Raw genomic sequence first — 23,186 nt, 5'->3', positions numbered from 1 at the left:
TAGCTGCAGTTTAAAAATGTTTTCTATTCCCAATATTCTTTGTCCATGTACACGTGTACAGCTGATGATGAACAAATTATACAAATTTAGTGAATGAAAACCCTTTAGGGCTGCACGGTGGTGTGGTGGTTAGCACCGTCACCTCACAGCAAGAGGGTTCCAGGTTTGATCCCCCACCTGGGGCTTTTCTGTGTGGAGTTTGCATGTTCTCCCCATGTTTGCATTGGTTCTCTCTGGGTGCTCTGGCTTCCTCCCCTCCAAAAACACACATGTTAGGTTAATTGGTGAGTCTAAAATTGCCCTTAAGAGTCAGTGTGAGCGTGCATGGTTGTTTGTCTCTGTGTGGCCCTGTGATGGACTGGCGACCTGTCCAGGGTGTATCCTGCCTTTTGCCCTATGACCGCTGGGATAGGCTCCAGCCCCCCCCGCAACCCGACCAATGAATTAAGCAGGTATAGAAAATGGATGGATGGAAAATCATCTAAAACGTGACCTAATTTGATTTTAATTGCACCTAAACTCACAGTGGGGTTACAGGCTGTTATTAAACTGCTGATGAACAAACCAATGTGGATTTGATCAAATGCTTTGCTTTGATTTTAAAGGCTAATAATGTAAATGTTATGCTCCATGTTTACAGTGCACATTAAATCCAAAATATGCTAATCTTCTTCTCTTGAGTCATCACTTTTTTGATTACTACACAGTCTTATTGACACTGGCTGCTTTACACCTCCTCTCTGCCATTTTTTTTGTTTCCCAATAATTCTGCCCCCCCCCCCCCCCCCCCCCCCCCACTACCACCTACTCCAAACCTACCCACCCACAAGCTCTTTGTCACACACCTACTATCTGCCCGCAAGGTCTGTGTTGCTAAGCGACAAGCAGCGAGTGCTGGACTGCTCTTATCAGAGCGACGTTTGTCCGTCATGATCTCCTCCTTCGCTGTGCAGTTTACACACAGACGTTTTATTCTTACAATTGCTGTTCATTTTGGGGAAGTGAGCTGCATTTACATTATGTTTTTGTATTTCTTTTTTCTTTTTTGTAAAGAACCAAATAATAAAGCAACAAGAAATTTGGTAATTCATCAATGAAGTCTGCATACTTTAGTTTTGAAGCGGTTTTGAAAGCTTATTGAAACAAGCAAAATCACAATGTCGTTGATCTCACTGTCAGTGGCTCAGTGTCAGGTCATGGAATAATGTGCAGCTTAAACAGGTTTGAACTTTTCCTTCTATGATTATTATAAAGTTTGCAATATAGATTAAATGTTTGCTCAACACAATGGATGATATTAGGGAAATTGCAGTAATTGTAATGTAAAAGTTGCATTTAGTATCATCTTTAGTAATTTTTTCTGCGAAATAAACAATGTAGTATTTGGACTACAATATTTAATCATTCTGCATGGAAATTGTAATGATATCCAAATTTCCACTCCATGCTGTAATCTGAAGCTGCCAGAGTACACGCTTCAACGGCCGATGCTCTCCCTCAGCCTTTCTCATGTTTCCTAGCTACGAATTTCCTTCTTGCTTTATTCCTTTTGATTAGTCCCCTGAGCCTTTTACGCCTTTTATTTTGACAAATGAGGCTGATGGTGAGAGCTAAAAATCCTTTACAACTGTATTGATTAACAGTGGCCATTAGCTAGTGAAGTGGAAACAAAGATGTTCTTACACTGAACCTTCACAGGCCATCCAGAGCTGGTTAAGTAAAGCTTCAAGACTGGGGATTTGTAAATGTGGAATTTTGCATAGATTTACACTTAACAGAAAAATAAAGTGTGTATTAGCAGCATCCTTACTCCATCCCACATAAAGAGTGAATCAGAATGTGTAGACAGTGTTGATTAATTGCTTCCTTACAGGCTCGTTTGCACATCCTCCCCTATTGCCTACAGTGGTGCTTCTGTTTAATTCCCTAATGTAAATTCCTCCGTCATGCAAATACAGCCATAACACATTTTATGTGTCACCCCCACTGACTTGTCCTTGGGTTCGAACTGTGCTGCAGTGATCAATTGCACACTGTTTGGACAGTAGAGAGGTGCTGATTCAGTCTTCACATCAACCCATATGAAAGCTGTTGCCAGCCTTCCCCCTAATGCACACTGACAGTATTTATTTTATGTTTGTGATGAATTTTCAGTGTTGTTTATTTGAGCTTAACAGCACACCCTGCACTAAGCCTGCAAGGGTCAAACTGCTAACTCTAGGGAGGTGGATCTCTTTATCCCTACCCGCAAAAACCACCCCCACATCACAGTGGCATCACAGGGAATGCCTCTTTCAACCTCAAGCAAAAGGCAAATCCAGCAGTACTTTTTGTCAGCTCCTAAAATCTCAAACCTGTTTCAGCTACAACAGCACTAACAGGAACAGGCAGATCACAGTGGAAACCCGGGCCAATGCTTGTCACAAACGCACACGGTTCAATGTAGATACAAAGCAGCTCCTGAGATCTCTGTTAACCTTGTATGTGGATGTTTAGTTCTACAGTAAAAAAAATACTTTGATTTGGTAAAGTAGAGTTTCATGCAGTCAGAGACTGAGAGGATGCCTCAATCCTCCCCAGCAGCCCACTTTACACTTGACATCACATAGAGGCTTAATGCCGTTCAGATACAGGCCAGTGTTCCTCCAAAGGCAGTGACCTTTCTTTTAAACGCACAGATTGGTTTGTTGCGCTGCCATCTTGCATAATTGCACTGATTCTCTGTAGGCTTGAGAATGTGCATACAAACGTGCTGCTATATTTCATTCAGACTCCAGCTCCGCTTAATGGATATTGTTAGCCAAGGTCAAAGTCCTCTCTGTCTGGGGTCACGGTGAAGAAACAAAACCTTCCCTGTGGATCCCATTGGGGTCCACGGTGCAGGCTGATAGAACACAAGCCATAACAATCCGCAGGGTGTCCTCTCCCTGTTTCCTCTTCCTTACTTCAGGCCTAAAACATGCAAATTCTGTATGAAGGAAGCCGATTTATTTTCCCCAGTGGGAGGCATGAGATCTAAATTTAAAATGATAAAATAAGCCTAGAGTTAGAAAATCATTTTCACTTACGTTTGTTAGCCTCTGAGCTGTTCTTAAATCAAGGGCAAGTCTCTGAATCATTGGACTCAGATGACTGCCTTTTTTTTTTTACTGCCTATAACAAAAACGTGTTTTACTTCACTGACATTATACTGTGTTACAGAATTAGAAATTAACTTGTTTATCTCTATTAGCCACAATTGCCAAACAATCAACAGGGGATACCAATTTGAATTTTTACCTATACCTCTGTTTTTATTGTTCCATATCAGAGAGAGCTGTGAAGCTTGTGTAAATAAATTCATGTAGTCCTGTGCACAGGCTGCTGTCCCTGAAAGACTTGTGAATAGTATTGCATCAGAAGAAGATAAAGGTAATAAGACCTGTCTCTCAAGCGAAGGGAGCTTAATCTCCCTGCTCTCTCCTGGCTTCTCTTAAGCTGATGGAGTGGAATGAAGTGGAAAAGAGAGAATAGGAGCAAGCAAAATGAACCAAAGAGGTAATGAATAGGTATGAGAAAGATGAGAGGAGAGATGGCACCGGCAATATGAGAGATGGAATATTTAGGGATGTATGGATATACCTGTGATCTGTATAATGGAGAGAGTCAAACGTCTCCCTTATACTCTCTAATCACTAGTTTCAGAGGGAAAGGATACTAGTGGCAATCATTACCAGGCCAAATTATTGAGCTGTGGTAATTTGCAAGAATACATATCTGAAATAAGTTTTAAAACATGTCTCAATGTCTCAAACAGGCCTTGAAACTGACATTGGCACTGGCACTCTGATGAGAAGAGACAAACCCATTTTAGCTGTCTGAATGGTGGCTAGCAGCTCCATCTCAGACCCGCTGTCCCAGTTTTCCCAGTCATTCTCACCAGAAACTATGGTCCAACACAGCCAGTAGGAAGGTTCAGTGATACCCCTTCCAGTTGGAGTAGGAGTTTGTTTATTCTACCTTACTCTGAATAAGACACTTCTTCTGATTAACTGAACATGTATGCACTTTTTATGAATGATTTTAGGCTTGTTTGTCTAAGACATTGTTGCTTGTTTTGGACTTGTGTTCATAGGCCGACTTGTTTGTTTCTTTTGCAAGAATTGACAAAACCAGCTGAAAGTTCAGAGCAGATCTTGATGCTTCTGTAAAAGGAAGACGTGTTTTTGGAGTGGGGGAGAAACCAGAGTAGGCTAATGCTCTCTGTTTTGAGAGACATGGATATAATGAACGTTTGAATCGTCACAAACATTGCAGTGGCATAGGGGAACGGAATGTGGGCTTGAGTCATTAATTTGACTATGCTCTTTACTAGGTAAACAGGAATATGAATGGGGAATCCTATCTGAACCTCATGTATACGTCATAATTGGAATTTTGTCTTATTTAGATCAAGTTCAATGGTCCAAATATTGGTGTACATGTACACGTCGAGTGTAACTATACTGCTAATGACAAATGGAAAGAAATCGGTTACCTTTATCACTGGGTTTAACCTCATTTAAGAAATCCTGCAGAAAGAATAGAATAGAATAGAATAGAATAGACATACTTTATTCATCCCAAACTGGGAAATTACTTTGCAGTTGCAGCATTTACACCTGAGTGAAATAGACATAGAAGCATTGTTCCCTAGTGTACAACTTTTGCTCATTATCAAATGATACCCCTAATTTGTCTTTTCCATTTTTATTTCTTAATACTCAAGGTTTTGTAATTTTCTGAATCATTGCTTATGAAAAACATTTTGCAGAGGACATGCTGTTGCATACTTGCCCATCTGTCAGCTCAGAGTGCAGAGAGACTGTTTAGTCATTCATATCTTATGCAAAGACTGCAGCATCATAAAACCTCCCCCACTCGTATGGTTCTGTAGTTACACATTTTCTGGTGCAACTGATTCATTAAATAGCAGAGTCGTTTTGTTGTTGGCTGAATCCAAGCAAAATGACTACACAAATGCATCATTCAAGTGCATAATTTGATTTGGATTGTTAGTGCATGTGGGCATATGCAAGGGCAGTACACCTTTTTTCTTTCTTTCTTTCTTTCCTTTTTTAAAACATTTTTTTTTACATCAAATGGTTAATTATATCTCTCCACAATTTCCAAACTCATCTGACTTTTTTTCTTGCTTGCTTTCAAGTCAGCACTTCACCTCTTTGCTTCTAAATAAATTCATGTGCCAATCATATCTGTATGTTGCTCTTTATAGAGCACCGTCATCGATCAGTGCAGGTTAGACAGCAGGAAGCCAATTAGGGAAAAGCTACCATCCTTGTAGTTTTCCGCTCGTGGAAAACACCTTGATGGCCTGTTGTGCACAAGGTAATGGGGCTCCAGTTTTTATCAGTCTCTCGTTAACCAAGTTACTTTTTGACAGAGTCTGTATTTAGACTCTGCCAGCAGTCTGTATTTAGGCGGAAAGCTCATTAAAGTGTTCTTAGGGCAATTGGGATCAAGATTACGACAGGCAACTGCTTGACAGCGTTGTTGCCATTGTTGTTGCTGTCTGAGCTGCTTGTTTTGAAATTCTTTGACTGCGGTGGAAGAAACAAGGCTCGTTCTAACCATTTATGAACAGGAAAAACTTTCTTAGAGAAGACCTTACTCCTTAAGGACTTAGTGAAATAAATAATGGTCAAATGTAGAAAGAGCGCCTGTACTGAGAATCTTCTACCTAAGACAATAGGTGACACTTTACCCTTCTATATTTTAGATGAAAATTACCACGGTTAGCATCAATTTGCTGCTTTCCTGCTGCTTCTGCACTCATATACAGTATTTAAATTCATGGTCAAGCTGTTTTCATTTTAATTCTTCAAGTATTTGTTTCATTGCAATGAGTCAGAAATACTGACTGAAATAAAACCTTTTAAGACTACACCAGAAGTTAATGATATTACAAATGCGTTGTCGTTTGATAAAATCAATTATTAATCAATATTATTGTATTTGTTTTGACTTTGGTTATACTTCTTTATAAAATAACACTGAGAATGTTAGCTCACATGCGCACCTCACTCAGAGCTTGTTCAAAACATTGTTACATATGATGCTTTTTTTTTTAATGAATAAATTGCAGACAAAGTCAGTAAATTGGCAACAATGAGGAGGAATTGTAAGCAGGTCGATGCTTGTTGCTGATCAATACAGAGGCAAGCTGAGGGTGGGGCTCCATGGCAAGTGAAGAGAAATACACACCCTGGCATGACTTAACAGGCCTAACTAATGCTATTGTCTGATTTTATCTCATTTGAAAAAAATATATATATACTGACCTAAATTAAAAAGTCAATAAAACCACTTAAACCTACTTTCATACAGTCATGGAGCCCGCTCTAATCAGAAAATGTGCAATAGGTACATTGGCCTGATCGCTGAAACACAGACGCTTACAATCCATAGCTGTAAATTATGAAAGGTAATGTATCCTGAGACTCATCCGTTGTGTAGTGCAGCATCCATGTGACGTGGCTGGAACTGCTACCCCTGAGTAGACAACTGTGTAATGCCTAACCATGTATGTTTTCTATTTAAAACCATTTATTTTTAACACTCACCCCTCACCATTCACAAGCTTTCCTTTAAAAAGGAAGGTGAAGAATTGCAAGTGAGGTGAAACTAGAAGGGGTAAAGGACTGTTAAAAACTTTTTTCTTGTAGCATAGATCTCAATTTGTGATATCTTTAATGGACAAGATCCTCCCGGCACCCCTTCTTCCTATTCATAAGCCGTTTTGGTAAAATTAAAAGTGCTAAATGTGAAAAGGTTCATGTTACAAAATGTTAAACTTTGACATGAATGATGAAGCGAGACAGAAAAAGACACTATCACCATGTAGCCAGATGTAAGCTGCGTCTCAGTAGGGAAATAACGGAAGAAAATGTATTCATTGTGAGCCTTGATTGTGAAATTAACATAGCTAGTACACGTTCTGCTGTGAGAGTGGGTTGAAAAAGTAAGTTATAAGCAGTTGTTTTGTTTCTGTCTGTAATATGGCTTTGCTCTATGCTGAACTTTAGCATAACTTAATGATTTTCACGAAGCATTCCTAGGATCAGTTTGTGTATCCCACGTCTGACTTGTAATGTTGAGTGCTGCTTAGAGTGTTCTACTGCAGATGAAGCTCTACAATAGCAGAGATATGAATCCTGCCACCGGCCTACTATATCCTCCTAAGCGATGTGGACACAGTTCCAGTTGAAACAGAAGTCAATTACTGCCCTTAAAGCACACATATGGACACACAAACTTTTTCTAGTGCCCCTGAATGGATGAATGTCTTGTTTGTTAGAGCAATTATGGAAAATGGAGTCAACCTTCAAGGTATGACTGGACAGAGGTTGTGGTACTAAGCTGAAACTGCATCATATGCATTTAGTGCAGAAAAGAAGCTCTTTTTAGGTATGCGTCGCATCAACTTTGTGATGTGGAAATGCCTTAGGACCTTGTTTTGGCCATTTTAAGAGTGCTAGATAAGAATGGCACACATTTATATTCATTCAGGAACACTCATTTAATTGTACATACCATGCAACAGTATGGTGGAATAGGAAATTAACCTTAGGTCACGGCGCCACTGACAGCTATAGTATGATTAAAGGCTAAAGTCTGCCAGTCAAACATTTTTTTTCCCCCATTCCCTCCTAATTTCTGGACTAAGAAAAATATGTGCAGTAACCGCCTCTGGTAAGATAATGTAGACTACTATCTGGCTCAGAATACATACTGGTCACTTAATGTTCTGCATGTTCTCGTTGTGCAAATAATCACAGTCTCTGCAGATAATTTGTGTGAACTCTGACTTCTGTTTGTGGTGTGATAACTGCTGCTTCTGAAGTCTTCTCATGCCATCAGCCACATTGAAGCCATTTGTCTGGTTTACTAAATGGACCCATATGAAGTCCATTTGACTCGATTTGCATAGGAAACAAGGATGTGAGGTGGTGTGCATCGCCATAGTAACAGCAGTCTCCAGATTAGTAAGAAAAATAAAATACGAATAAAACCTGTCCAGAATTAAATGACCAGTTATTGCGTGTGCGCTTGTGGATGAGAACAGGGGTTGTGATGGTATGCATAGTAATAACTTCACAATAATTGGGTTTTTTCCCCCAATACAGTAATGTCTTAAATTTCCATTTCTCCATTCACATTAATAACTTTGTCACATATTTACTTTGATGGTTCTGCATGTCTGAGGCATAAATCCTTCTGATGTTTGAATTACAAGGGTCATTACCTGTACTTGCACTCTGATACAGTGGAAGTAAAGATCTTCAGATTAGGTGACAAGCTCTTTGTCAGAGGCTCAGAGCCTGATTGACAGCTGCTTAACGGGCTCAGGCTGAAGTAGCAGGGTTCACTGTTTGTTGGAATTTGCAACCTACAGTTGCCTTGGTTCCTGTCAATCAACTCTGGTTTAATATGAAGAAAATGGAATATGGATTTGTGAGGCCTGAAACTGCCAGTGCTGCTTACTCATAAAGAAAACTATATGGAACCTTCAGATTCTGATGTTTTACTTGTTATTCTGACAGACAAAGCTCCTGTAGCCTCCAGCTGTCAAATAAGCGCATGTAGAGGGAGCTTACGGCCAGTCAGACGTTCATTTCTCGTTGTTTCTCATCAGGCTTTACATCTGTTACATTTCTCATAACTTACCCTACATCTTTACTATGGTCCCACTGAAGCCACTGGCTGTCTATTATCTGCTGATATTTAAATGATTCAACTCAAAGATGCTACAGACTGACCTTTTAATCACCCACAATTCACTGCGTCATCTATTTTTATCTGGGACCGCTGAACTTTAAAAGCTGTATCAGTGGAGAGATTTTAATACAGTGTTATGAATCGGAGACATGAAAGAATCTAGGTTGTAGGCAGTTTGCGCTGTCAGGCTTACATTATGCTTTTACATATCAGTGTCTTATTGTTTCTCTCAGTCAGCAGAGGAGATGTCACAGTTGGGACAAAAAAAAGCGGACTTGGAGTGCCGCCATTTGGAGGATTGAGCTCTTGTCCTGTTATGCAGCCGGGTGTGCTGTCCGGCGGGGATGCCGAAAGATGTTAACTGTTTGGCTTGTCTTCCTGTTTGCTAATATTGTGTATGTCATCTGTTTAGTTTAGTGTCCACAAATCATCTAATCCCATTCTGGCCTGCAGAATGAGCCTGGCACAGCAGGACAGCACAGAGCCAATGTGACACTGATAGCTTTGGTATTTTTTGCGGAAACACTGGATAGTTTGGACTTGACTTTTTTGAGGCTCGACTGACATTAGTTGCATAGTTTTATGTTGTTAAATGCTTAAATGTGTGACTTTCTCTTTAAATTACTCAACCTTGTACAAAATCCACCCCCAGCTATCAATCTTCAGCAGATAAAACTGTTTCAGTTTTGGAAGAACTCATTCCTGTTTAGTAATACATTGAAATTACTCTTTATATAGTAAATGTCTGGTGATGAACACTGTGTGAATGGATAAAACTAAACAACTCAATAACAAAACACAACAAAACTTTCTTTCCAGGAATGGAAAGAAAAGAAGACAAAAATCAAACAGAAAACGTGACATATAATTTTGTTGTGTATTTGATTTTCTGTTTTTCCTGTTTCCAACATGTTTTTTTGTTGTGTTTGCACCTCAGGGCCACCGTACGCATGGGATCAGAGTATCTTCTCCATTACACATGCAGATTTATAGGGCTGATACACAGCTTCTGTGAATAGCATTTGTGTGGTGTAAGTAGGCTTGTATGGACGTGGTCCTGTACAGATTCCATTCCAGACTGTACCTGTGTGATCCCTAAATTAGACTCATGGTAGCTCAGGTAAGCCTTGGGCTCAGGATCAACAGGCTTTTATTTGTCGAGGCCCATCCTCCAAGTTCACGATTATCTTCTTTACTTTTGAACTTTGCCCTCTCTACTTGCTTTGCAGCAAGACACGGAAAAGTGAGTGTTCCCGATATAGAATATTTAATTATTATAACATTTGTCATTCTGACTGAATGGATTTTTTTTTTCCTTTGTGACCTGGTACTAATTAACCTGCACCATCTGTGGCTTTCCTTACACTATATAGTTCAGTAGGCTTGACCGATAAACAGCAAAAAGGATTTTCTCCACATGGTGCTGTAAGATTGAACCTTTTTTTGTAACATTCTGTATTACGGTTCCCTATTCTTCCTCCCTCCTCTCTTATTGCTGTGACCCAGGGACATTGGTTAACTGCACTGGCTTTAAAATAACAAAGCAGGGGAACAGAGCATGTTATGAGATTCACCACTTTCACGTCTCCCAGGGTGGGCCTATAGATAGCCTCTCACACTGGAATAGTTTTCCCCAGCGATGTCGCCCTAAGCCAGAGGAACAGCTGCGTTAAAGCCAAGTCCTGTTAGATCAGCAGAGTCAGATGGACATATCTCTGTCTGTCTCTTTTCTTTCTGTCTCATCCTCCATTTCTTGCTCTCTCACTCGCACTTCCCAGTCCTTTTTGCTCTAAATTTGTCCCATTGTATGTTATTTACTTCCTCCCCTCTTCTGTCTGTCCTGATTGCTCAGTTTGCTTGCCTCTCTTGATGTATTTTAATTTGTATCTCTCTCATGCTTACATCTGCCCCTTTTGTTTTATTGTTCTGTCTTTCTCTATTCCTGCCTCCCTCTGATTCTTTTTGATGTGTTGTCCTTATTGCCTTCCACCATGCCTTTGCTTTTGTCCTTGTCCTGTAGATTTCTCACTGTCAGTCCTCTCTTTGTCTTCCTTCCTGTGTCATGTTGTCGCTCTCTTGCTCATTATTACCAGGCCTCCCCTGTGTACGCTGTTAATTGGTGCAATCCTAATATTAACAATGTTCATCTGTCATGTTATAAAAAACTCCCTGGAAGTAGGGAGATGAACTACATAAAACACATTATAAAGAGAAAATTGAAAAGGTGTAACATTGGCTTTGTATATAGTACTGACTTTATAAAGTGCCAGATTTGCTAAAAGCTACATGTACTGTTAAAAAAAAACAGTGTAGGTAGTGTTTTGTTTCCCATATTACATTTGTTATTGTAGCTAGGAGTGAAATTGTAGATACTGTCAGTGCTATTTAGCAATAATTAGCTGGTGAAATATCCTCACATGAGATTTAAGACGAGCAATTAATTTTACATTTCGAGAACATAAATGGAAATCTGCAAAAATAAACAATAGTTAAAAAAAACCCAAACAGTTCAAGTAGATCAAACAAGAAACTCTTGTCATAATCTGATGCTCCAAGTTATAACACTTGACATTTCAGTCAGAGTTGATTTAGGTACAACAGTTGTAGTTGCTGATGGTAAATGCAATGGTGGTTATGTGCTTCTGCGAACACTCTGAGCTTTTTTTTTTAAAAGACCATTTCAACCATCTAATGTCATGCTGTGCAAGGAGCGAATAGTCTTTCACACAACAGCAGGGTATAGTAAAGTTGTTTACTTTGCTGAGACTTTGGAAGTGGGTTGCCTGGTGGCCAAAGCTCATATTACAGCTCGCTGAGATGACCGGTTCTTGTTCTGTAAAACCTTAGATAAAAAAAAAAACTAAAAAAAAACCCAGAAAGATTTGTTGCCCGTTGAGTTCACACTGGTAGGAAACATTTGGTTTGTTTAATCAGCAACTTAAGACATGTTATTATGTGCGTGGCTTCATTTTATCGCATATCATTTTAATCCGAACATTTTGTCCTTTTTTGATGTTGCCTGTGACTCCTGCTGCTCAGTCTCTCCCCATCTCCCTCTCAGTTTGACATCACAGGTGTATATATATAGCCAGCAGATGGATTCTCCCATAACAGTCTGCTTCAGTGCTTCTCTTCCCCCAGCATAGCCTAGTTGCCGGTCACTCAAATGAACTGGAAGAAATACATTGCTTACGTCCTCTGATCTGCAAAGCCATCAGTTCGTGTCTTCATTTATTATTTATGTGTTTCCCTCCAGCATATACCAACATGTAGTGAGAGCTGATATTCAAAATCTGATTCTACGGTCTGAATCTGGAATTCTGGATTTTTCATGCCAGTCTAATATGTCAGTTGCATTTTTTGACTGACAGATAAATAATGTAACTTATGATGGTTAAAAAGAAATGTGGAGGAAGCAGAAGTCAGAGAGAAAAGAACCAGTGCCGTGAGATGTGATTTTGCATGACATGATGTGGTACTAGTGTGATGTGACGTGCTCCCACTGTGGTACTTGTGAGCGTATGAGGTAGGTGGGATCCTCTGGATAAAAAGTAACTGATGGGCACAGACGAGTGCATAATATGTCTAGGGTGTTCTGAGGTAAACACACAGCCAGTAAGAGTGAAACACTTTGCTGAGTATATGCAGCATGAGACCGGGAAGACGTACAACCAAATGTAACCAAATGAGTTTTTTTCTCCCTCACTTGTCTGTTCCGTCACTATGTAACACATTTGAACAACGCTTGCCTAGTGATTAGTTTAGCATACATCCTGTAAAGACTGAAAAGCTATGCTGACCTCCACCACTTTTTACCAGTCATTTGGCCAGCCTTGGTAGGCCTTGCTTGTTGGAAGGGGGTTCTTAAAGAGACAGGAACTAAAGCAGAATTCAGAGTCGTTTCAGAGTAGAGGTGCAGCAGCAATGTAGTATCTGAGAAAAATAATGGGTTTTATTTTGATTATTAAAGCTCATAGATCCCATAAATCATTTCGAGTAGATGCTACGAAACAAAATGTTATGTTGTGATTGAGCATGAAATACATTTGTACTTATTAGCTTAGAGGAATCTTGCAATCAAAAGCTTTGTGGGAAGAGCAAGAATTTTAAATGTGTTTGAAATACAAATGTTTTCTTCCCATGATTCAGTTATTTTTGGGGTTGCAGGTTGTGTAATGTTAAAATGATTTAGAAAATTGAATTATAAATTTGGTCCTGTGATGGACGAGCGACCTGTCCAGGGTGTACCCCACCTCTCGCCCGATGACGACTGGGATAGGCTCCACCCGGATTAAGTGGGTATAGAAAATAGATAGATGGATGGAAATTATAAATTTGGTTTGATATCAACAACGCAATTAGATACATCTGACATCAGTTAAGCTTAAAGATAGCTTAGATAGATAGATAGACCTCCGACAGACTGCTGAGTCATGTCATGTTAACGATCTGTTGCCTATTAAACTTCTTTGCAACATATTCCTCCAGCTGTTTTACAACCTGTTGTTTTCCATTCCAACTTTTTAAAATTAATTATAAAGTGTCTCGCTTTCAACATTTTGCATCTATGTTCTATTGTTTATAAAAACATTGGTTTATGAGATTTCCAAATGACTGCACTTTGATTTTATTTAACAGCATCCAAATTTTCTTCCTACATCAAGTTATTTAATGAGTATTGAAAGCACACGTAACTTAATTATCCACTGGAGTATAAAAAGGCCCAACGGCAGGAGCAGATAATCATCTGATGACTAAGTTAGGATTTTTTAGGCCCAGTTTATTGGGGTTGGAATGAAATTAGGAAAATGGCAGCTGTATCCATGTTGTATAATTATCAAATGTAATCCAATTTGACCAGGAAATCCCCTTGAAATGGACAGAGCACTCTCTTGGACCCATCTAGCACTATTCTATAGCCTCTCTTTGTTTTTGGGTTGTATGTGGTTTTCTGGATTTCAGTTTCTTTACTGTAACATGCAGTTTATGGAATAAAATGTTGGTTAGAACAACAGAATCGAACTCATTGTAAGAAAAAACTGTCACCACAAATTGTTTTTACATTGCGTCATCACTTTTAGATGTCAGAGAGGACTTACACCAACAATCTGAAGCTAGCTGACATACAGGACTAGCAAACAAATTTCACTTTGTTGACAATGTGCATAATCTGGTTTGATAGCTACTTGTCAGATGTCACTATGAGGATGGACGTTGTAAATTGTATTCCAAGCTCTGCACCCTGTGTGAATATGAGCCTGTCCACTTGGAATAGACCAATGGGCTGCGCTCAAGAGGCTTAAAAGTTCCACTGATTTTCCATGGAGGCCATTTCCTAAGGACTTGACACAACGTTTAATGAAGCTGACGTATACACACAATCCTCTCTCAGCATCTTTGCAATTGCGTGTGAGTGAGATCTAATTGTATTTGGATTTTGTTACGCCAAAGATTTTAAAACAATTAGAAATCTACTCCTTTCCTTTTTCTGCCAGAAGGAAAGGCTATCTGAGCATCTGCTTGTGTAAAGTCAGGAGTGAGTGAATGGCTCGAGAGGAACAGCTGCACACAGTGACTGTGCCAAGCAAAGCATGTCAGTGAACTGCCTTGCAACTCTGCTCATTCACTCGGACACAAGAAGGAACGTTGAAAGGCCTCAAACAGAAAAAAAACATCTTATGTTCTTTGCCCTGAGGAACAATTAACATGAAAAGCCATATGTGCAAATCAACTAGAGCGACTACACATGCATCCTGTTGTTATCTAAACTGAACATGCATTTGAACACTCATATTGATTATATAACAGATGGAGGCCATCGTGACATGATGGCTGTAAGAAAAGTCCCTTTTTTGCCCTTCACACTAACCAGGGTATCATATTGTAGCAACTGGTATGTGTACTTTGTTGGTTGATGACATTTGACAAATTTAGTTGATGTCGATGGGTTTTCATGTAGCCCAATACTGTCTTTCTGTTATCTTTGTTAAATTTAATTACACATATTATTGTTATCATTTTTTCTTCTAGGAGGCTCAGAAAGTAAACAATCCTGCCAACAATCAGGCAGCAGACAGTACACCAAAGGGTCCTGATGAGAAGGAGGAGGCACCAGCCAGTGAGGTGGGATGGATGACTTCAGTCAAAGATTGGGCCGGTGTCATGATCTCTGCTCAGACACTCACCGGCAGAGTTCTGGTAGGTTTGGTCTTTTCTACTAGATATCTCAAAGCACAAATCCAACAACAAATCTATTAAGACTTGTCGGGAACTAATGATCAGTTCAACCCAATATAGATAACATATAAAGTTAATGCAGGAGTTTTGTCTTTGTTTGGGTCTGTTATTTCCACACGTCAACTGGTATTCCAAACAAATCCGTTGTATAATCCATGGCCATGCACACTTTTCCTCACCTGCGTTATACAGGTCCCATGGGAGATGTACTGCAGGACAATTCATTTGATCCCCACAGAGGCGAAGCAGTGCTCAGTCCTTGCTGAATCTCAGTGAGCTGTTTTGCTGGCAGTTCCAGCCTTTTCTGCGCTGCTGTTGCCTCTGTGCTGCATGCTTTAGCTCCACACTGCTATGCCTCTGCCAGCTCAACCGATGAGTGTACTTTTATTTATGAGTGTGGGTGTGTATGTTCCTCCTTGTGTGTATGCAAGGTGAGTTATTTTGTCAAGTTAAATTGTAGGATATGTTGGGTTTGTTCAGTAGGCACGAAGCTGTCAGTGCGGCTTGCCTATTGCCATAAGTTGGAGCTTTTCTCCACTGCTGACCTTCTATTCTGTTCAATCACACGCTCTGCCCCCAGAATTCCTCCTTCACTCTGTAAATATTTGCCAAATCCTGATCTAATAGTAACTATTTTACTCGTATACACATGTATAGATTTTGAAACTGTGTAGTGTTTGTTAACATGGATACATATTCCAGAGTAATCACTTTTAAAAACCATATTAAAAAGCTGTACAAGTAACATAAATGGAATGTAATTAATCTACACAAGTGTCACTTGTGAATAGTTTGAATTGAATTATATATAATAATTATCCATTATTAAAATGACAAAAACTTATTTTTCATGGGCACTATTTTTGATATTCTCCTGCTTCCTGTTTTGTATGATTTATGCCACTTGCTGCTCCTCTGAGCACTTGACAAATAGTTGGTGCATATAACTACTAGCCTCATTCTAATTTCAATCTGATTTATGGAAATACTATAGTTTAGAATGTATAATTAGCACAGGGTGACATTTATGGTAAAGTTTTAATCACAACGTCAGCATGGAAATGATTTGGTCTGAAATCGCCATTACAGCAGCTTACACTTACACGTCTGAAGGTTTAAGAACAGGGTGCGAAATTAAGGGGTTTGTGCAAGAAAGATACAGTGTATATTTACAGGGTATGTCTATTTATGCATTTTTATAATTCATGCAAAATATAGCTAAGTGTTAATATATGAAATTTGTCAAGGGAAACATATTTTAGTTCTGTACTGTCAAGCTCTCCTTTTACATCTTAACTTGAATCACAGCTGGTCTCTTTTACCCAGACACATGCTGGGTATCTGTGGATTGAATGGAGAAGCCGTGGGAGTGAGGAGGGAGTTGGATTCAAACTAAAATACCAACACTGTCATTGTTAATGTTTGCTGGAATGTGATAGTTTCCTTACGCCTGGTGAGAATAGTCGGTTTTGAGAAAGATTCCAGCCTTTTATGGTGAATAAGATGAAGAATCCTGAAGGGAGCTGTCAATTTATTAAATGAGCTTCTCTTTCATCACTCCTCCACTCACACAGCTCTGCTGGCATGGACACAGCTCCCTTTCCCTTTCATCTTCTGCTCTGACTGAGTACTCCCAATCTGCCCTATGTGTATGTTTCTCTGTGTCTGTAAATGTGTGTGGGAGAGAGAAAGCAAAGACACACGGAGAGAGGAGACATGCACGCAGGAACAGATGAGCAAATGGAAAGTAAAACAGTGTGTTTGTGACAAGTCAGGTAGGAATGAGGCACTGCCTGCTTTAAAGGGGTGTCTAAGCTTAGACGTTACCCAGTGTATCACCTGCTGGGATTTGTGCTACTTCTGGTGGAGCTGATAATTCAACCCAGCAGGCTGTGTTTACTTATGTGCTCATTCAAATGATCTGTAGCACAGTACTGCAAGTACGGAGTGCTCCGTGAAGGTGAGTGAGTAGATCATCATGTAGGTGGAGTATGTACATCTGTGAGTTCACGTATGCAACTTCTTCTCAACATACCCAGTACAACCTTGATACATTGTGTTTAGTTAAGTGTGCTTGCCTGTATGTATGTATTTGCGTGTGTGTGCCTGCGTGTGGGTGGGTAGGTGATTTTGTGGAGCTCTTGCTCTTCCATCAGCACCCTACAGCAGATCAAAATTGCAATAAGTATCCGTGTACACAGAACCTGGCTGGTAACCATAGCAACTGCTGTGTAGTGGCGCTCAGTCATCTGACATTAGGGGGCCGTCTGCCTGGGTAGAGCAGAAATAACACACAAACACAGTCCCTCTCTTGCTCACGCACACTCACACAGGTGTTATCAGATCTTGATGCAGGCGCCGTTCTGTCCAGGTAAAAAGAGACAAACCCACACTGAGATGGATAGTTTCTGGAAGGCAGAATCCTCCATTCCAGTTAATTTGTTTTCCTTGATGACTTTACTGTTAGTGAAAGATCAAGTGTCCCCTCAGGTTTATTGAATTACCAGACAAATATAAATCCACCCATGGCTTGGCAATGTGCAGTCCTTGGTATTATTTTACTATGCAGCCCTTTCTCCTAGGGTTCAGTTGCAACTGCAGACACATTTTTTTTTACTGCAAAATGAGCAGTATTGTAACTATAACAGCTTTACCAGTATAGCTGTTTTTTTCACATGAGCTCACGGCACATACGGAAAAATGTCAGGACGCCCTCTGGAGTTGCTCTTCCTCACATGTATACTACGGTACAAGGTTGAATGTGTCAGACACAGTCTAACTACTGGAACTACTGGGTTTGATTTTGGAGGACAGACCACCACGGCTATGATTGTAGGCAAGTCTGTCATCTATTTTTCTGTCAATTCTGGGCCTTACCAACAGAAGGTCCCAGAACTTGTAGTCTCTTTGATTAGACATATCCATTGGTGTAAACATGAACATGGGAATTTTGATAAACAGATTTTTTTAATACATTTTCTGCCTGTTGTCTTCTGGCAAATGTAGTTCTTAATTCCTGAAAGTGATTATATTTTTAAAAATTCCAGTCAGGATGAAGATATTTGCCCACTCAGTGTGTTCATGTAGGGTATTAGGAGTTTTTGACTTGCCACATCAGATTGTGTGCATCAATCTCTTCTCTGTTGGTGTCTCAACAAGATATGTGCAAACATTTTCAACAAGACTTTTTTCCATGTCGACTCCTGAATGTAGTTATTCTCCTACTATACTGAGGAGGCATCGTAATGCTTGACAGAGTTCACTGCTATATAATCCAACACGTAATGAGCCTCCACCGTTTTCGAGTCTCAATCGGACCTTCAGTTGTGGGACAACCTTATATAAAGTGGTTGCTACTGCAGAATAATCAGTGTTCTCTGACTGCTTCGCCCCCACATTTGTAAGTAAGACAACTGCAAGGAGATCGGCTGTCAGAAAAGCACACAGAACTATTTAACAGGCGAGGGGAGGTCATGTTTGATGGCTAACAGCTTTTGACTGTTGAGAGAAGTGGGTTGGACAGTAATGAGGCAACAATGTACCACTTAACCTATGTACAGTTAACTGTCACTGTCGCACTTGTGTTGTTTGGGTTGTGTCTTGCATTTCTCTGTGGGTAGAGATTTTTTTTCTTATAAATTATGCTGCGTGGACATGTTTTTTTTTAATTTTTAATTGAGACGTAAAAAACAATATTTGTTAAAATACTTGTTTTAGTGTGTACATGATCTCAGTCTCCACCCTCAGATGTTTGTAATCTTCCTCTAACAAGCCAGTCGCATGGTTGAAATGTCATCGATGCCCCAACTTACGCATTGTGAATTCTCTGGACAGTAAATCTGTTTTACATTTGACTTTTTGACTTGTTAAAGCAATGGCAGGTGGTAATAGTACCTTTGATAGTATTTCAGTACCTCTAAATATTCAAGTGATCCATGATAGAGAGCCAGAATCTCTCCAATGCAGCCTTTAAAATTCCTCTAAATGTCCTGCTATGACATAAATATCTGATTTGAAAAAGGTTTATAACCTGATCTCTTCACATGCAGGTCCAATCTGACATTTCGCCCACTTACAGCAGTGAACTGGCGTTGTAAAGTCTGTCTAAATCTCACATATTAGGAGGTTTTGTGTCTCACATTCAGCTCCTCCCAGTAATGTGTAGAAAATGCAGTTTGAAAATGGCTTAACATCTTCAGTGACAATTTTCCATGGTTAGAGATTTAAGGGAGAGGACTGTGAAAAGTTGTGGTGTTGGTGAAAACAAGAGTCCATCATGATCTGAGACATTTGTATTCACATAATAAAAAATGGTATTTTCAGTTCAGTGTAACCAAGGTGGTGATTAGGTTGCAGGCTCAAAGTAGTCAGGAACACATTTTAGAATTGTAAAAATAATTTCTGTGACAGGTTTGCTTCTTGCTAGGCGTGAAAAGAAAAGCTCTCTTTTGGTACTGGTGCCTAATGACTTTGCTAAACTACTTTACTCTGAACAGAGAGCAATTTAATGAACACATATCCACCCATGCTATATAACCATTAGAACAGGACATGCTGCGTGAGAACCAAATCATTCTGGTTATTAGCGACCTTGTTTTGCTGAGCCATACAGTAAGTTACAAGAGCAAAAGGCTGCTATGGCTCACAACAGCGTCCATGCAGCTAATATGTTTCATAAAACAAAGAGCTTGCATGCTAATTTAGCGTTTGAGGATTTTGTGTGGAGAGGGATTAAAAGATGTTATAAGTCATGCTTATAGTTAAAGCAATCAATGTAATGTTGTGAGACATGGTCATAGAAGTTGTGGGCGTGCAACTGTGAGGAAGTGTGTATGTGTGAGCTTTATGTCTTCATCCTTTTTTGACAAAACATTCTCAGACTGATCATATGTCCAGCCCCCAGTTTTTGAGTAATTATAGCCTCTGTAACCTACCCGCAGGAACTTTTTCCACACACGCACAGACACACACACAACAATACATCAACTTTGTCATTGCAGTTGCAGTTTCTTCAGACATACTTGGGGAAATGATGAAATGAAGCCAGCTTAAGTCAGTGTTACTCTGCTGTGTGGATCTTTATTTTCTTGTTTTGTTTTGCTCACTGTCACCATATCACCTTTAAAATATGTAATGCTTCTTTCACACATGACCTGCCTTTCAGGGAAAAACATGATGGGTTGATGTCAGCCATTGTTGAACTTGTTCCTTAACTGGCAATGCAGTCAGTAGAAATGAAAATAAAAGATAGATAAACAAAGGAATAGCTGAAATTGCAGCAATGGCTGAAAAAGTCCCTCAATGGGTCTGAGCAATAAGCAACCAAATGACTGCCAGCTGCCTCTTAAGGAGGATGTGTCTCTGAGCTCTTGAAGACAGCTGTCCACACATTGCTTTGCATTGCTTTTGGAAGACGGGTGAAAGCGAGAGCACCTCTGGTCTGGTGGCTGATAGCTCGTCAGTTTCTTGACAACCGTATCACCCCAGCTGCTTTGTGGAAAGACCTCATTAGGAGCTCAAGGGCACAGCGTCCGAGGGAGGAAGTGACTTCTTGGACAGCTGGAAATACGAGTTGGCTAAATTCTTGTGCCGTGCTATTGCAGCATCTAATTGATTTCTGTGTGAAAGGTTATAGTAACAACACGTGTAATCCTATAATGTCCACAAAAAATAGCAAGGATTAATATCTATGAATGTCGATATTTGTCCTATCTGGTTGTGCAGTGGATTTGCATGGCATGGTGGGTCCAGAAATAGGTCAGTCCTGCCATCTTTCTTAATGGGATCTTGGGTGGCAACCAGAGACCATCTGTTCATATGGCCTGCTCTCTAAGCCCTGTGGTCATCTCTTTGCCTATATCCATCCACCCTTAGACTACTCTGCATTCTGCATATTGACCCCTTTCATCTGCAAATACAACACATCTGTCTCTCTTTACCGTAAAGAGACATCATATGTATTCTGACTTCTGTCACAACAAATCCTGCACAAATGGCAGAGCAGTAGAGCCTCTGAGAGGCCAATTTTCTTTCTCACACTTTCTCCCTCTGTGTACCTTTTGCCAACGATTACCCCTCTATTATCTACGAATGTGTGAGCAGTTGCTTACAGTGTGTATGTGTGTTGGCTGGAAGGTGAGATGTGCAATGTGTAAGGATACTGTGAGTGAGCTTTGTTATGTTTCATCCTGGTGTGGAGAAAATAGGTGTTCTCTCACACTCCCCATGACTGCCTTCCTTCCTGCACAGAGAACAGCTGTCATTCACAGTGTTCTACTTTTCAGCTGGGGACTGTTTATGTCATTGCAGCGTGTGCGTGTTTACCTCAATGTCTGAGAGTATTTTTGTACTGATAGTCCTTTAGGCCTGCATAAGCATGTGTTTTTATATAAGCTTTTGGACGCCGCCACAGTCTGTTTACATCCCTTTTGTTTATCCATGAACGTATACGTGAGAGTTGGATGCAGGTTCGCCTGAGTGGTTTTAATATGTTTCTGCGTGTTATATGCGTGTGTGCATGGATTCTCATTTGCATGCTTAAAAGTGTAAATCCACATCTGTGTGGGCTGGTTAATTTACCTTCACTGTTGAGTATGTTGAAGTAAATTATTGCAGTCTGTAAACTTCTCGGCATGGATCCATCAGTCAACACAGCACAAGCTCATGTGTCGTGCTACTCTGTAAATATAGTCTCATTCCTTTGCTAAACTAACAAGCTGCATGCTTTGAAAAGATGCTTGAAATTTTTGTGAAAGCTTTGAGTTTTCAAAATTTCTCATTTTATTTAGTCAAATTTGCTTTCCTTGTGCATTCTGTTTAACTTTGCTTCCAGCCCACTACCCATTTTGCTCTCCTAAAATCACTTTTTAGGAGAAAAAGAAAGAAAAAGAAATAGAAAATAAATGAATAATGGCAACAACGACATCTGCAGTGATCTCAGAAAAGCGGTTGTTGCTGCCCATCAACCTGGGAAGGGTTATAGGGACATGTTCAAACACATCATTCTATAGTGAGAAGGATTATTCACAAGTGGAAAACATTCCAGCAAGTTCAACCCATGATCAAACCGGTAATGGTCTCAGAAGTTGGAAAAAAAAAACAGGAGCTTCATCCGACTCTATAGGCCTCAGTTAGCACGTTAAATGTTAAAGTTAATGACAGAACAGTTAAAAAATTAGATTGAACAACTATGGCTTATTTGAAAGGGTTTCAGATGGAACACCTCCTCTCCCCTAAAAAGGATGAACATGGCAGCACAGCTTTGGTTTGCAAAATTACATCTGAACACACCAGAAGACTTCTGGAACAAAGTCCTTTGGACAGATGAAACCAAAGTGGAGATGTCTGGTCGTAATACAAAGCAGCACATTTGGAGAAATCCAGACACTGGATATGAACTGTCAAGTACAGTGGTGGAAGGCTGGTGATAAAGAATCATAAAGAATCTTTGCAAACTTCAATGAAGGGAAGAAATGTTGGAAAGAAGAATGGGCCAAAATTCATTCACAATAATATGAGAGACTGATATTGTCACACAGGAAATGATTACTTTAAGTTATCCCCGCACAAAGTGGCCATGCATATACTGAATCATGTACTTGGTTTTTCACTTACTGCTTCTGAATTTTGGTCCAGTTTTGGTTAAATTGATAATGAAGGTGTATATCATGGATTGTTATTCATATGAGATTATATTAATCTCATCCCAGACTTAGATCCCAGATAAAGTGTTTTTGTTATGTTATGAATTGTAAAACATTAGAATTAATAGTGTGAGACAAATGCATACCTAAACTAAGGCTTGTCAGTATGCTCAAAATCTCGATCATCACAATATTTTAATGTGTCAGAGTTAATAATTATCAAATCAACATTACTCTGCTGACAGTCAATTATCTTCTGTTAACACCCACCCCTACCTTGAAATCATAAACAGAAACACCAAGCATCTGTGTTTCATCTGCAGCTGTCAAAACTGCCTCTCTGAGAAGTGTCTGCCTCCTAAATGTGAAAGACATTAAACGAACACAGCATCAGCCACAGATTGCAGTGGAAAAAAAAAAATTTCTCATCTTTGTATCTGGTGACATTACAGTTTTCTTTTTCAAACCTTTACCTCAGAGTGAAACTCATCCCCTATACTCAAACTTGGGGTCCTCTGAGCACCTTCGGGCTTTGTCTTTGCATCTCTC

The 23,186-nt window shown here is 39.8% G+C and overlaps 1 protein-coding gene across 1 annotated transcript in view; it reads left to right on the top strand.

The window, feature by feature from the left end:
* kcnma1a (potassium large conductance calcium-activated channel, subfamily M, alpha member 1a) overlaps positions 1-23,186 on the top strand; it is a 146,022-nt gene that overhangs the window by 24,162 nt on the left and 98,674 nt on the right. Inside the window, 1 exon segment of the mRNA XM_072390909.1 lies at positions 14,788-14,955. Coding sequence (XP_072247010.1) covers positions 14,788-14,955 — 168 coding nt within the window.

Source organism: Leuresthes tenuis, unplaced genomic scaffold (genome assembly GCF_036924035.1).
Source record: "Leuresthes tenuis unplaced genomic scaffold, fLeuTen1.0.hap1 SCAF_8, whole genome shotgun sequence".
NCBI lineage: Eukaryota > Metazoa > Chordata > Actinopteri > Atheriniformes > Atherinopsidae > Leuresthes > Leuresthes tenuis.
This window is presented reverse-complemented; position numbering and strand designations above follow the sequence as displayed.